Source organism: Pagrus pagrus, assembly GCF_965226575.1.
Source record: "Pagrus pagrus genome assembly, chromosome: 13".
Classification (NCBI taxonomy): domain Eukaryota; kingdom Metazoa; phylum Chordata; class Actinopteri; order Spariformes; family Sparidae; genus Pagrus; species Pagrus pagrus.
The window spans coordinates 21,816,520-21,828,951 of record NC_140197.1 but is presented as its reverse complement, the minus strand read 5'-3'; the positions used below and the strand labels follow the sequence as shown (position 1 = coordinate 21,828,951).

Below are 12,432 nucleotides of genomic sequence, written 5' to 3'. Positions count from 1 at the left end.
AGTATGATACACTACGATGCGATACACAATGATACGATACATAACGATACGATACACAACAATACAATTAACAATGATACGATACACATGTATGTGCTACTTTACTGTCAGTTTATACTGAAATTCATTTGCATCCTCAGGCAGCTCCGCTGAAGAAGTTCACCCACAAATTAAACATGCAGTTTCACATAATATTCACATAAATGCACATCAAATAGACATGATCATGAAACACATCACATAATATCCTCAGATCTTAAAATCACTGATTTTGGTTAAGCGACAGGATAGACTGATGTATAAAAGAGAGAATGTGGCTAAGGAAGGTAGGTAGCCCTGTATTTCTGCACTCCAGCTGCTTTGTCTAGCCCTCCAGGGGGATCCATGGGCTTTCTCAGAGCAGGTGGAATGAGTATTCCCTCCAGCATGTTCTAGGTTTCCTTCAGGGCCAACTGAAGTCCACTAACATCTACCACAGCAAACCCGTGCACACTAAGTCATATGGCTCCTACTAAATCTGTGTTTTAACGACTGACTAAAGCCTCCCTTTCAGTGTACTGGAATAAGGTTTCCTTGGAGGTTGAGCAGTATGACAGCCTGATATTTAAAGCAGACCCTCAGGTATTTTATTTTTTTATTTATTTTGCTTTTAAAATGGTAACCACCCCCACACCACTGCAGACACGGAGACTACCTCTGTGACCTCAAGAGATGAGCAAGACTTCCCCAAAAATGTCTGACTCTGCCTCTTCTACACAGGACTTCTCGTCAGCAATTTCTTTGTTTTTCATGAAGAAAATGTCGAACACACAGTAAGTAAGAAGAGTTAACAGGCTTTTTTTTTTTTTTAATTGTCCCTGTGTTCGTATAATATATGTTTTAACATATTTCCATTCATCCAGGCGTAGATCATGGTGTTATCTTTCACTCTGAGCCCATTACAATGAGAGAAAACGTAGATCGAGCCAGGTTTGACTAAATTCTAGCATGAAAAGGTGCTAAAAATATACCACTGAAGCAGACAACTGGATGTTGATTGGTTTTATCTCTTGACAAAAATTCTACCTCTCAAAAATGCAACAAGTGGCTAATTCTTGAGACAGTAGAGAGAAGAAATGTTGTCCATTTCCAGTTTCTCATAGCTACAATGATCGGTCTTCACTCACCATTTGAGCTTGTCGTTCGCTCCTGAGGAGAAAGTGGAGCTTTTGATGACCTCTCCCATCTCCTCTCGACAGAAGCTGAAGTTGTTGATGGTCCACATGTAGGAGAACTTCACCACTTTGATCTGCACAGAAAAGACGCAGGAAGGGCTGAAACCAGATCTCTTTATTTATATATTTAACTGTTCTATATGGGTAAGTGGTGTTTGGTCAGCCCGGACTTCAAAACCGCACATCAAAACTCCCTTTCATCTTAATAAACACTGACAACAAACGGGAGGGGAAGAAGAAAGGATATTGTAAAAGTGGCAACAGAAAAAACAAAACAATTTCGCAAAGACATAGAGGAGATGAGAAAACAGACATCATCAATGGCTTACTTTATCTACCCTGGCTCTTAACAGGAAAGTGATGTCTGAAGAAGCAAAGCTCCTGCTGCAATGACTGGAACATGATTTCACAGTATACATACTGTAAGCTTTAAACAGACAACACCTAAAATGCCAACATTTCTTGTTCGAAACAAAGTAGGAAAATACAGTCACTGGAAAAATACAGATGTGATGAATTTCACTCAACTAACCAGCGACATAAAAAATTAAGCTCTATACTTTTCTGCCTTGATAGACAGGCTTTCTTTCAGGTACAGCACCCACGTACTGAGCAGAAGTGGGCATTATGAAACATTACATAATGCTTTATATTACATTATTACATTATGCAAAAACTCCGGGAAAACACAATAAAAAGGACCATCAGTGTTAGTTATGTTCTCCATGCAGCAACTTGGTCCTATCTACTGTTGAGGAAAACAAAAAATACAATATGTGCAGCAAATAGGTTTTTAATATGAGGTGGATAATACATTCTATAACTAACAACAATAATAATTTTAATTTAATGTATATAGCACTTTTATATAATAAGGAAATATAAGGAAATGCTAATCCAGACAAAGTAATTAAAAGTATTTTAAAATCAAATCCAAAAGACACCAGAAGCCAATGTAAAGGAGCTAAAATAGGAGAGATATGCTCACATCAAAGAGGATTACCCCAGATTTGGTGTCATTGAGCTGGAGAAAGTTGTCAACCATCCAGCTTTTAATGTTAGCTAAGCAAGTGTGATGCATTGAAGAGGGAGGTTGTGTCATTAAGTTTGATGTGCAGGTAGAGTTGTGTGTCGTCGGCATAAAAATTGAACCAAATTTTCAGTTTGTATCTGTGATCAAAATCAATGCAGCAGTGGGGTTCCCCAGGAGGTAGAGCATGCATCCCATGTACAGAGGCCTTGTCTTCGCTGCAGCTGCCCAGGGTCCAAGTCCAACATGCGGCCCTTTGCTGCATGTCATCACCTTTCCAATCATCTCTCTAAGCTGTCCCATCAATAAAGCCATAAAAAGGCCAAAAAATACATTCAAAAAAATCACTGCAGCAGAACAAGAAGTACATTAGGTTTTTGGGAAAACATGGCATATGGCCAACAGTTCAGGTAGTGATTTGGGTGTGCTCAAGTCCCCAGGAAGAGCACCAGGCTTTGAAGCCAACCTTAGGAGTGGTCGACCATGTAATTTCAACATCACATGATGCACTGGGGCCCGAAAGGACTTTTTCCCATAAGCTTACCTTGTGAAAAAAGCGGCTGTAAAATGGTGGAAACATTTTTTTGAGCATCACAAGCCCCTCGAAATGATGATCCATTCGGTCTGATAACATTTGGAAAGTCTAAAGAGCCAAGATTAAATTATTTTATTCCCATTCAAGTAAGCCGGACACTAAACCGGATGTTTTGCGGAAGTCTCTAGTGCGCATGCTCTAAGGTGCCCAACATCTAGATTTTTATTATTAGATCCATGGGTGCTAATGTTGCCTCAAGTTGCTAGCCTCGAGCAGCAGTGAAGAGCAGGCTACAGAGGTCTTGTAAGCTTTTTAACTCCACACCTTCAGATTCTTTTCATTTTCAAACTTGTGGTAATCAGCCTCAACCGACACAGACTCAAATGACATCAGTTAAGGCAATTTCATACAGCTCCCTCTGGAGCCACGACTTCTTTTAAATGTGCAATTCTACTCCCCAAGAACTGTAATCAGGCTTGGATGTGCAAATTGGGTTAGTTCTACTTTAATTCCTAACAAAAAAGTTTCTCACATTGCATTGAGTAGTAATTGTGTATTAGATCAGCTACAACAAAATAAACTACTATTGACATGAAACTGAAATATATTGGAATCTTGGAAATAGAGCAAATACCAAAGGGGGTAAATAAGATTATGCAGTCAATCACAGATGCTCCAACACACAACATCCCTCCTCACCTGAGTGTAACACCAGCTCTCAGCCACGGGACCGCTGGACATTTCCACCGGGGGAGGGGGGCTTGAGACTCTGGACATTGCCAGCCTTGATGCAGAGAGAGGCTGGAGAACAAGCCAGGTGTGTTGTGACGTGGTCAGGGGCGCGTAGGGGAGGAAAGTCAGTCACGCTGGCCGCCTCTTAAACAACCATATGGAGAGATGCAGAGTTGCATCCAGTACAACAGGACGTCCAGACACAAAAATAGCTACGGGCACCCTGTGGGGACACAGAAACACAGTCATTAAAATAACTCTGACTTTAAACTAGTGAAGCACTTGGAAAAACTGTGACCTTGTGTGAGTGCCTGTGTGTATGTGTACGTGTCTGTGTTTGCGCATGTCAAGGCAATTCCTAATTGAAAGGTTAGTCTAATTGAGCAGCATTTCCTGGTAAGTAGGACATAAGGGTTCTGAATTCATTTGTTTTAAAGGCGGCTTCGGCATTCAAAGCACAGCAGCAGCATGCACTCTGCTTCACTGGGGGAAGCCTTCCTTTGTCTGCGCGTGGTTTCTTCTTTGTTTTGCTTTGAGAGGAGCAGAGCGCTGTGCCAGCCATCTGATTCCAGCCAGGCTGCACCCGTCCACCGTGGCTCTAAGTGAAGTGCAAGACTAAAGACTTTCATCTCAAGCTGCCAGTCTGCACTCGCACAAACACGAACACAAGGTCACACAACACTTTCAAAACCCAGTGCTGACTAAGAAAGGTCAAAGTTGTTTTTTATAAGAACTTGCAGTCAGGATTTTTTCCGTTCTGAAATGATGCGATTGAGATTTACACTGTAATAGCCACATCACCTCTTTCTATTTACGGCGACGGAAAGCTTCCTCATTATTTTTGTCTAATTTTTGGTCCTTTGCAACACTAGCAGTCTCATGGGATTGAAAATCTTGTTAAAGAAAACTAAAAAGGGGCGTGCGACAGTTTGGTTTCAAAGCATCACTTCTCTGCTGTTTAAATCTCCTATTTCCGCCGGCTCTATCCTCTGCTCCTTTCAAGTTCTTCTCCACATAATTCATACCTACAAGTCATCGCAGGGTCTCAGGATCTGGCTTTTCTCACTCAACCTGCACGTCCCCCCCGATCTCCTGCCAAAGAAACCCTTCCACTCCGCTGCTTAATTAGTGGCTGATTGCGAGAGAAGTTCAAGACCTGAGAAAACTTGCCAGATACTGAGTATCAGACCGAGAACGCGGAAAGTGACAGAGCAAGAAATGAGAGGATGGGTGAAAAGTGAGAGAGACCCCTGTCTTCACGACTGGATTGGAGACGGGAGAGGCGACCTCGACAGCTCCAGACCCAGACACGACTTAATTAATGTTTAGAGATAACGCCTGGATCCGATCTTCCTCAATCCAGTGCCCCCCTTTTCTTCTTTTGTGCTATTTGTATCTGATGAAAAACACTGGTGGCATTTTCGCTCAGTAAAACAATAAAATATTAATCACAAAAGTTGGAAGAACAAGGCTGCACTGATTTGCAATTTAAATTACCTGAGACTTCCTGGCAATTAATTATAGTCCATATGAGTGAGTGAGGGCGAATACGCAGATTTTTGCACATGTGCGCTTCTGTGTGCGCGTGTGCGAGTGTGTGTGTGTGTGAGTGTGTGTCTGTGCGTGTCATCATTTGGGGCTTTGTTTCACAGCATATCTAAAGCACAATTTACCAAGTGATTTTCTTGTATCCTGTCCCTTACAGAGCACCATAAATGCCAAGTAATCACAGGGAATCAATTTACGAAAACATGACAACACTGCCAGCACTGCTAACAGCCTCACAGCTTTCTAAATAGACCCAGATGACACTCAACTAGAATAAAGCTATGGATGTTTTTTGCATCCTTTTCATGACAAACATCAAGAACCAAGCGGCGGGAGGAAAGCAGCAATAACAACTCTGAGAGATGGAGGAGATCTGTGCTAATCATAGGACTCCCTCAGAAGAAATGTCTGCAGACAGTTCATTTGTCATGGGAATCAGATGACGACAGCTTCAATGGGAAGAATGACTAATAGGTGATAATGCACAGAGAAAATAAATAATATCAAATTACAGTGTATACCGGGCAGAGATTTACAAAGACTGAGCTCCTTCAAAGGTAATTAGAAGTCAAAGTAAGGAGCTAATGGAGGTCCCATCCTTCGGATGAGGGAGTTTTTGTTGCTGATGTGGGATCCATCAGCACCCCGTAGGTTGGATGTGAAGCAGTGGAAATAAGGACGAGGTTAAGGGTGCTTGGAAAGATCAATACAGAAATAACTAGTTCAGAATCTGCATGGAAAATATCTTAATCTCTTTGTTAGGATGGCCGTGTGGCAGCTGGATATTTAAAGCAGGAGTCTGAGGCAGAGGTTTGGTGCAGACCAAAACCGGGTGTTTATTTTCACCAACATTTAACATATATCAGAATAACATTATGACGCGCTGCTGCTGCACGGAGTCCTGGCAGTGGCCGTGCTTGCTGGAAACTGGCCTTATGGCCTTATATAGCCTGCCACTGCCATAAACTTCTACCCCTCCCACAGTATAGAGGAATCTGTGCCACACCTGACAGCAAACTAACACAACAAACACAAATACATCAGAATACAAATTAAGTCCAAGACACCCCTACACCAATCAACAGGTGGTATCTACTGGAACCTTTAAATTTGTGCTTTGTTTCTCTGGGGACTCTTTTGCCCAGAACACCCTGAAGAGGAGCCACAACAGGTGAGGTTAACAGCATCAGCAAAATGCAACAATTTCAAAAAAACAATTAAATCGTCTGGCTTAGTGTCTTATTCTATTATTAATAATTGTTAACATTGTGCTACACAAAGTGGTAATGAAAGGACCTTCGTTACACTCTTCTTCCTGTTAAATACAACTGAACCAGAACCAGACTATAGCTCATAATACTACATGCATACAAAGTGCAAAGTGCCCTGCAGTGAATATAACATTCTGAATGCTGTAATGTTCAGTTGCACCAGTCACATTGTAATTTACATCCGTGTCTGCATATGTAGTGAATTTAATAAAAGACTTCATTTACAAAGTCATGGCTGACTATTTAACTGATTTTGGCAATCCAGATGAGGCAACAACTGCAACAACTCACCTCAAGAGATTTCAGAGCGAGATTTCTTATTGAACAAGACTTGTGTTTCTGAAACAAAGAGGATCTTATCATCTAACAAAATGCTCTTCGTAGGAATCATTTCCGTTGTGTTGTACGACACTTAGAATAACAACCTCAGCCTGTGAGTGGCAAAAACAAGCACTTTAAGTCGACGTAACTTTGACGCTCCTAGTAGACCCAAAGGATTACGGTGCAGTCGGTGCCACTGTGTCACGGCTGCCTGTGGCGATCTACAAGACCAATTCCAAAACTTTTGGTAAGTATGAATGTTTAACACATCAAAATGAAAATAAAGGGGTCAAGGCTTAAAAATACCAGAATTTCCCTTCAAGTGTATTTTCTATTTTATGATTCCAGTGAATAATTTACAGTGACAAACATTCTGTCTTCACTTAGAGACTATTTTTACAGAGGACTGATAGAGAGCTCACAAGGTGCAGCGACAATCAGCCGAAGCTCATTATCAGCAAAAACAATGTGCTCGTGGTGGACTGCGGCTGTATGTCTATTAGTGTGTAGGTTCATTGAAAGCAACTAGAAGCAGAGGCAAATCCCTTGTCTGTATTCACATGCTTGGCCAATAAAGGTCAAGATCAAGGTAATCTTTACTATTCCCCAGGGGCAATTTGTTGCACAGGCAGCAGTATTACAGTTAACACGCAAATCAAAACAAGGAATTGCATAATGTTATTCAACATCTCAACAGCAGCAGGAGAAGATGAACGAAGCGGGACTGGGGTCAGCCAGGATGACTGGGCCTTCTTTGTGAATCTGACATTTGATCCAGCAATTTCGCTACAAATTCTAACAAAACCTACTGATCTACTCCTGTTTTCCATGGTGAGTAGTCCAATCAAACAAATAAAAGAGAAGGTCAAAACAGATTCAATAAAGAAAGAATAAAACATTCTCAGAAAAGTGGTGAAAATGTTAAATATTCTGAGTTTCCGATAAACAAGAGCGGAGTTCAAAGGTTAACTCAATTATTGTCCCCATGCTTGTACTGCTGAAAAGGAACAGCAAACAAACATAACAACAGCAGGAAGAGTGGTAGGGGCTTCTTCCTAAAATCAAGTATAATTTCCTTTGTTTAAGACACATTTACATCCAAGAAGGAGTGTTTGCACCAGAACCTGATAATGTGTCTACCCTATTAATGACACTGACACTCATTAGTATACAATGAGTGTCAGTGTCATTAAGAGGGAATCTGATAGAACATAAAGAAGCAAAAAAAAAAAGTCTGAAAGCGAGCAGCACAGGAGATCTCTACAATCACCACAGTTTCAAGGTGAGCACCCAAGATTAGTGTCACCAATTCAGTATCAGACCAAATGTGAAATATGGTCACAATCTCCCCTTTTGTTCATGAGTAATGACACTGAATAATGGTCAGAACATTATGATGTCACACTGTAGCCGACCTTTTTCCTTTTGAAAATAAAATGTCATCACTTCATCATTTCATCCTTGTAGACATCTTAGTGCAATTAGGACAGGAATTATTGAGTGACAGCCAAAAACGTTTTTGTGGGTTCACTGATCACCAAAGTCTAATAATTCATCCTTGAGTGGACATTCGCAGGGCTGGGCATTGTTTAAAAAAAAAATCAGATACCAGTACCAATACAGATTCCTGTACTTCGGTAATTGTTCCTTTCAATACCAATTTTATGAAATCCGTTTTGACAAAAGATTACATTACACACGGCGAGCCCCATCTCTGGGCGTGAGCTGGCGTTTTTCCTCGATACAGACAATAAAAATGAAAAATTATTCACTGATTGTCAAACTTTTTAGCAATTAATTTCCTGTTGATTGACAAACCCCTTTAGCACTAAAGTCACATATGAAAAATGAGTAAAAATGCAAGTAAAATACAGATATTACAGTTTGATTTGATTTGTTATGGTAACACACATTATCTTTCATAAAAAGAAAATAAAACAATTAATTGTAACACAATTTCTTTGACAACAGATGAAGTTTCCTCGCGGCGAGAGTCTCAGTAACAGCTGTTTTGGCTGAACTGACCCACAAGCAGTCACAACAACATCATGTCGGAAACACATTTGTATGATTGTGTGAGTGACTGAGTGTCTTCTTTTTGTATGATGCGAGTCTGTGAGTAAGTAGAGAGGGAGGGAAGGAGGACGGGCCACCTCCATCCCACATCCTCACCCCACGCCTGTTTCCAGAGAGGGGAGCCAGATGAGGAGAGTGAGACCCGGAGCCCATTTATATTCATTACAGAGAGACAGTCTGCTCTCACTCTGCCAGTCCAGCCTCCATCTCTCTCCATCTCTCTGTCACACACCTCAACACGCCAGGGAGGAGAGTCTGACAAACCAACAGACAGATAGATTCAACTTCCTCTGTATAAACAAGAGCTAAGCGAGGTGATGCCGCATCTGCCTCCCCGATCAGCACGAGAGCTGCTGGAGGCCGCCAGCTGCCCAGTGACTGACCAGCCACACCACAAGTAACTGCATCGTGAGTCAATACATGATCCTCAGCACATAGTGTAATAATGCTTGTGCTGTGATTATTTACTCCATCTGTAAAATTTTACATGGTGGTAGTCTATATTTCTGCACATATGTTACCTCCATCTGCAAGTCTGATAATGGGAACAGCTTACAATGCATATTTACACTCGAGGAGACATTTCTGTTCATTTGTTTTTCCATCTGTCCTCGTGACAATCTGAATAGCTGGTGATCGGCATGTCGCCTGCACAAACAGCCCAAACTGCAAGACAATGGGTATTCGACGCATTGTGCTGGAAAACTGTGACTTTTATTTTTACCTTTATCACTTTGCTTATTTGAAATCAAAACCACTTAGCATCCCTTTCTTTTGGGAACAATTATACATTTGTTTTATAATTTGGTGGCACATGCAGGAAACAAACTTGAAAAATAAAGTTTTGTTCATGCAGTTGAAACAATTTGAGTATTTTTTCATTGGTGTGATATTTCAATGGAAATTACATTTTCAAAACTGGAGTTTTGCAGCATTGGCAGTGACAGTTAATTCTTCCGAAAGACAAATATCATAGAACAATACAGTTCAGATTTTGGTCGTAACAATATTAGGTTCAAACCAACTTTTAAGATTGGTCTTTTTCCCATCTGTTGTGGCAGCAAGATTTATTCTTTTCACTGCATATGCTAATATAATATTTGGGTTATGACTAAAAAGCCAGAACATTGGGCAGAGTGGAAAATGTTTGTCAAGGAAATATATCTATGTCTCAGCATCATGTACCCAAAGATCTTTCACAATTGCACAATCCCAAAACATACGCATAAACAATCCTCTTTCAGACACTTCATGGTGATGACATCGTCATCACTAAGCTTTGGTCTGAATCTTCACTCTTGTGTAAAGTAGGTCCTTTGTACAAACTTAAAATGAATAAGATGATGAGCAGGATTCCTAGAAGAGGGGAAAAAAATCATTATTCCAAGTCTTATGCCACTTACCACCCCTCATCTTAGTGATTATACATCAGTTTTATCTCATGTGATTTAAAGTTGAAGTGTAAGAAAAGCTGAATTTTACTAAACGTCTGCAGCCACAGCTGTGAGGCTGCAATGCAAATTACACACCAGGAAACAAAACTCTTGCTAGAACTGGGTGAACTAAAAATGGAATGGAAATTTGCTATTCTTAGTTTTTTGCCAATAGTGAGACAAAAATGTCTAATCTGAATCATGGTGTGAAAGAAAAGCCCAGTTTATACCATCAGAATCAAAGGTCTATGAATAGACGAGGCAAAGCCTTTTGTAATGTAGGGCTGTGTAGAGTACATAAACCAATCTGGGATATTTGGGCTCATCCTGTCAGATTCAGCAAGATACTATCAGACTTGGTTCAACTTTCATTTCAGTGAAACATGTTAAACATTTGACGTTGAGCATGTTAGCACATATTATGTTCAATATGTGTCCGTTGTTATTTGTTTTGTTGTCTTACGTATAATTTACAATGATAAACTTTCACCGTAAACAAAAAGTATGACAAAATATGTTTGTCACAGCCTTTTTTTTCCATGACTAAGACGAGACGACGATGACCAACAACCAACGTCATTAAACATAACTGTGACGATATCAACATGCAATATTGTTTAAATTAGACTTAAATGTAGTTAAAAGGATAAAAACGTTACCAAAATCCTCTCTGATCTCCAGTGACACTCAAATAATTGCAAAGTCCAAAAACACAACTTTTGTAAGTCACTGTACACGGTCCTCCCTCCAAAGTAACAATACGCTTAAATTAAAAAAATCCGATTACGATTATTTTGACAGGTATTGCGTTTGAGATATGAGTCACAATGTTGGTAGGAAAGGTTATTTTTGTGTTTCATTTTCACTGGAAAAAAAAATGATGATGATGTGAATTGTCCAGGGGTCTGTACCTAACAAGCATGTTCTCCTATTTCTGGAAAATATGATTCGTAGGCCGGGGCATCTCTGTAGCACCAATTCAGTTCCTGCTCCTGAGAAAATGCAGGCACAGTTTGGGCCTGAACTGTTAGAATAAATTATGTTTTTATATATACAACTTTAATTCTAAAAGGCACATAACTTTACAGTACCTTTGCACACACATTATAACTGCTGCTGGTGATGATGACAAGCCCTTTTTATGCGGTTATATCAATGGATTTTTTTATGAAATAGTTAAGTTTATCCCAAAAATGCTTCAGTATGGCCATATGGCAGAGACTTCAGGCGAGCAAGCCTGCTGTGAAATAGGAGGTGAAGAATGACAGAGTAAAGAGATGGAAAGCCTTCTGGAATTCATTACAGCTATTGCTGAGACTCTCAAAAAGATAAAGTAAATTTATTATAAAGGGAAAAAAACAAAAACACATTCTACATGCGAGCACACAAGAACTTACAAACACACACACACACGTGTCTCCATCTAAATTCCCTTTAACTTGCAAAATGAAAGGGAAACATCAAATACAGAGAGCCACCCACCAGCCTTTCCCTTCAGGCCCCGCTCCCTGCTGGGAGGGGAGGGAAACAGGCGGCACGGTGCTGAGACACCACCATCAGGTGGACAGAGGGTGGAGCTGTGTGATTTGGCTGCTGCAGAAAAGCCTGATATCACAGCAGGGGTCCTGGAGTGTTTAGAGGGTCACCTTGTGCGACAATAGGCAGCGAGAGAAACAGTGAGGTACAGAGACGGGCTGCAGAGTTTAGAGGGACAGACTACAAAGATTGAAAACATGCCAAAAAGCTGAGGCTAAGTGACAGAGTGATGCAGCTTTGAGCGTATGCGTGACGCATTTCTGAACGTAAATCAAACGCCCACATGCTAGCTCAATTTCCACAGCTTAGAGTCAACCGTGTGCTTTTTTAACAACCCCCACTGCCCTCGTCCCTCCAGCCCGGGTGAGAAATCTGACAGAGGGTTAATGAAGCCTGTTCATTATAAGGTCAGATTCCATTAAAAGTGGACGGCTGCTCCGATGAAAGCTTACGGGGAGCATGTGCAGATGCATCTGGGGGATCAGCAAGATTGATCAAGTGAAGTAGCTGACTCCCATTTCGAAAAATCATGCACAGCTGGCTGGAGGTGCATATCCTGTCAAATAAGCGCACGCACAGGGATCAGATGACAGAAATGATTCCAACTCTCTGTATATGTGATTCAGGAGTTTTGGCAGCAGACTAGAAGACGGTCATAAAAGAAGAAAGTAGCCAAGGTGTCTCTGACATTAACAGCAAGGAAATCTTGTCCATACGAGAAGCAGTCGCAGTTAAG

At 40.8% G+C, this 12,432-nt stretch overlaps 1 protein-coding gene across 3 annotated transcripts in view; it reads right to left on the bottom strand.

The window, feature by feature from the left end:
• spop (speckle type BTB/POZ protein) overlaps positions 1-12,432 on the bottom strand; it is an 85,779-nt gene that overhangs the window by 39,189 nt on the left and 34,158 nt on the right. For all 3 annotated transcript variants that reach the window (XM_084371469.1, XM_084371471.1, XM_084371470.1), the window contains 2 exons: positions 3,479-3,734; positions 1,167-1,288 (listed from right to left, as the gene is read on the bottom strand). In XM_084371469.1, the coding sequence (XP_084227595.1) occupies positions 1,167-1,288; positions 3,479-3,556 (200 nt within the window). In that variant the 5' untranslated portion in view covers positions 3,557-3,734. The remainder of the gene's footprint in view (positions 1-1,166; positions 1,289-3,478; positions 3,735-12,432) is intronic.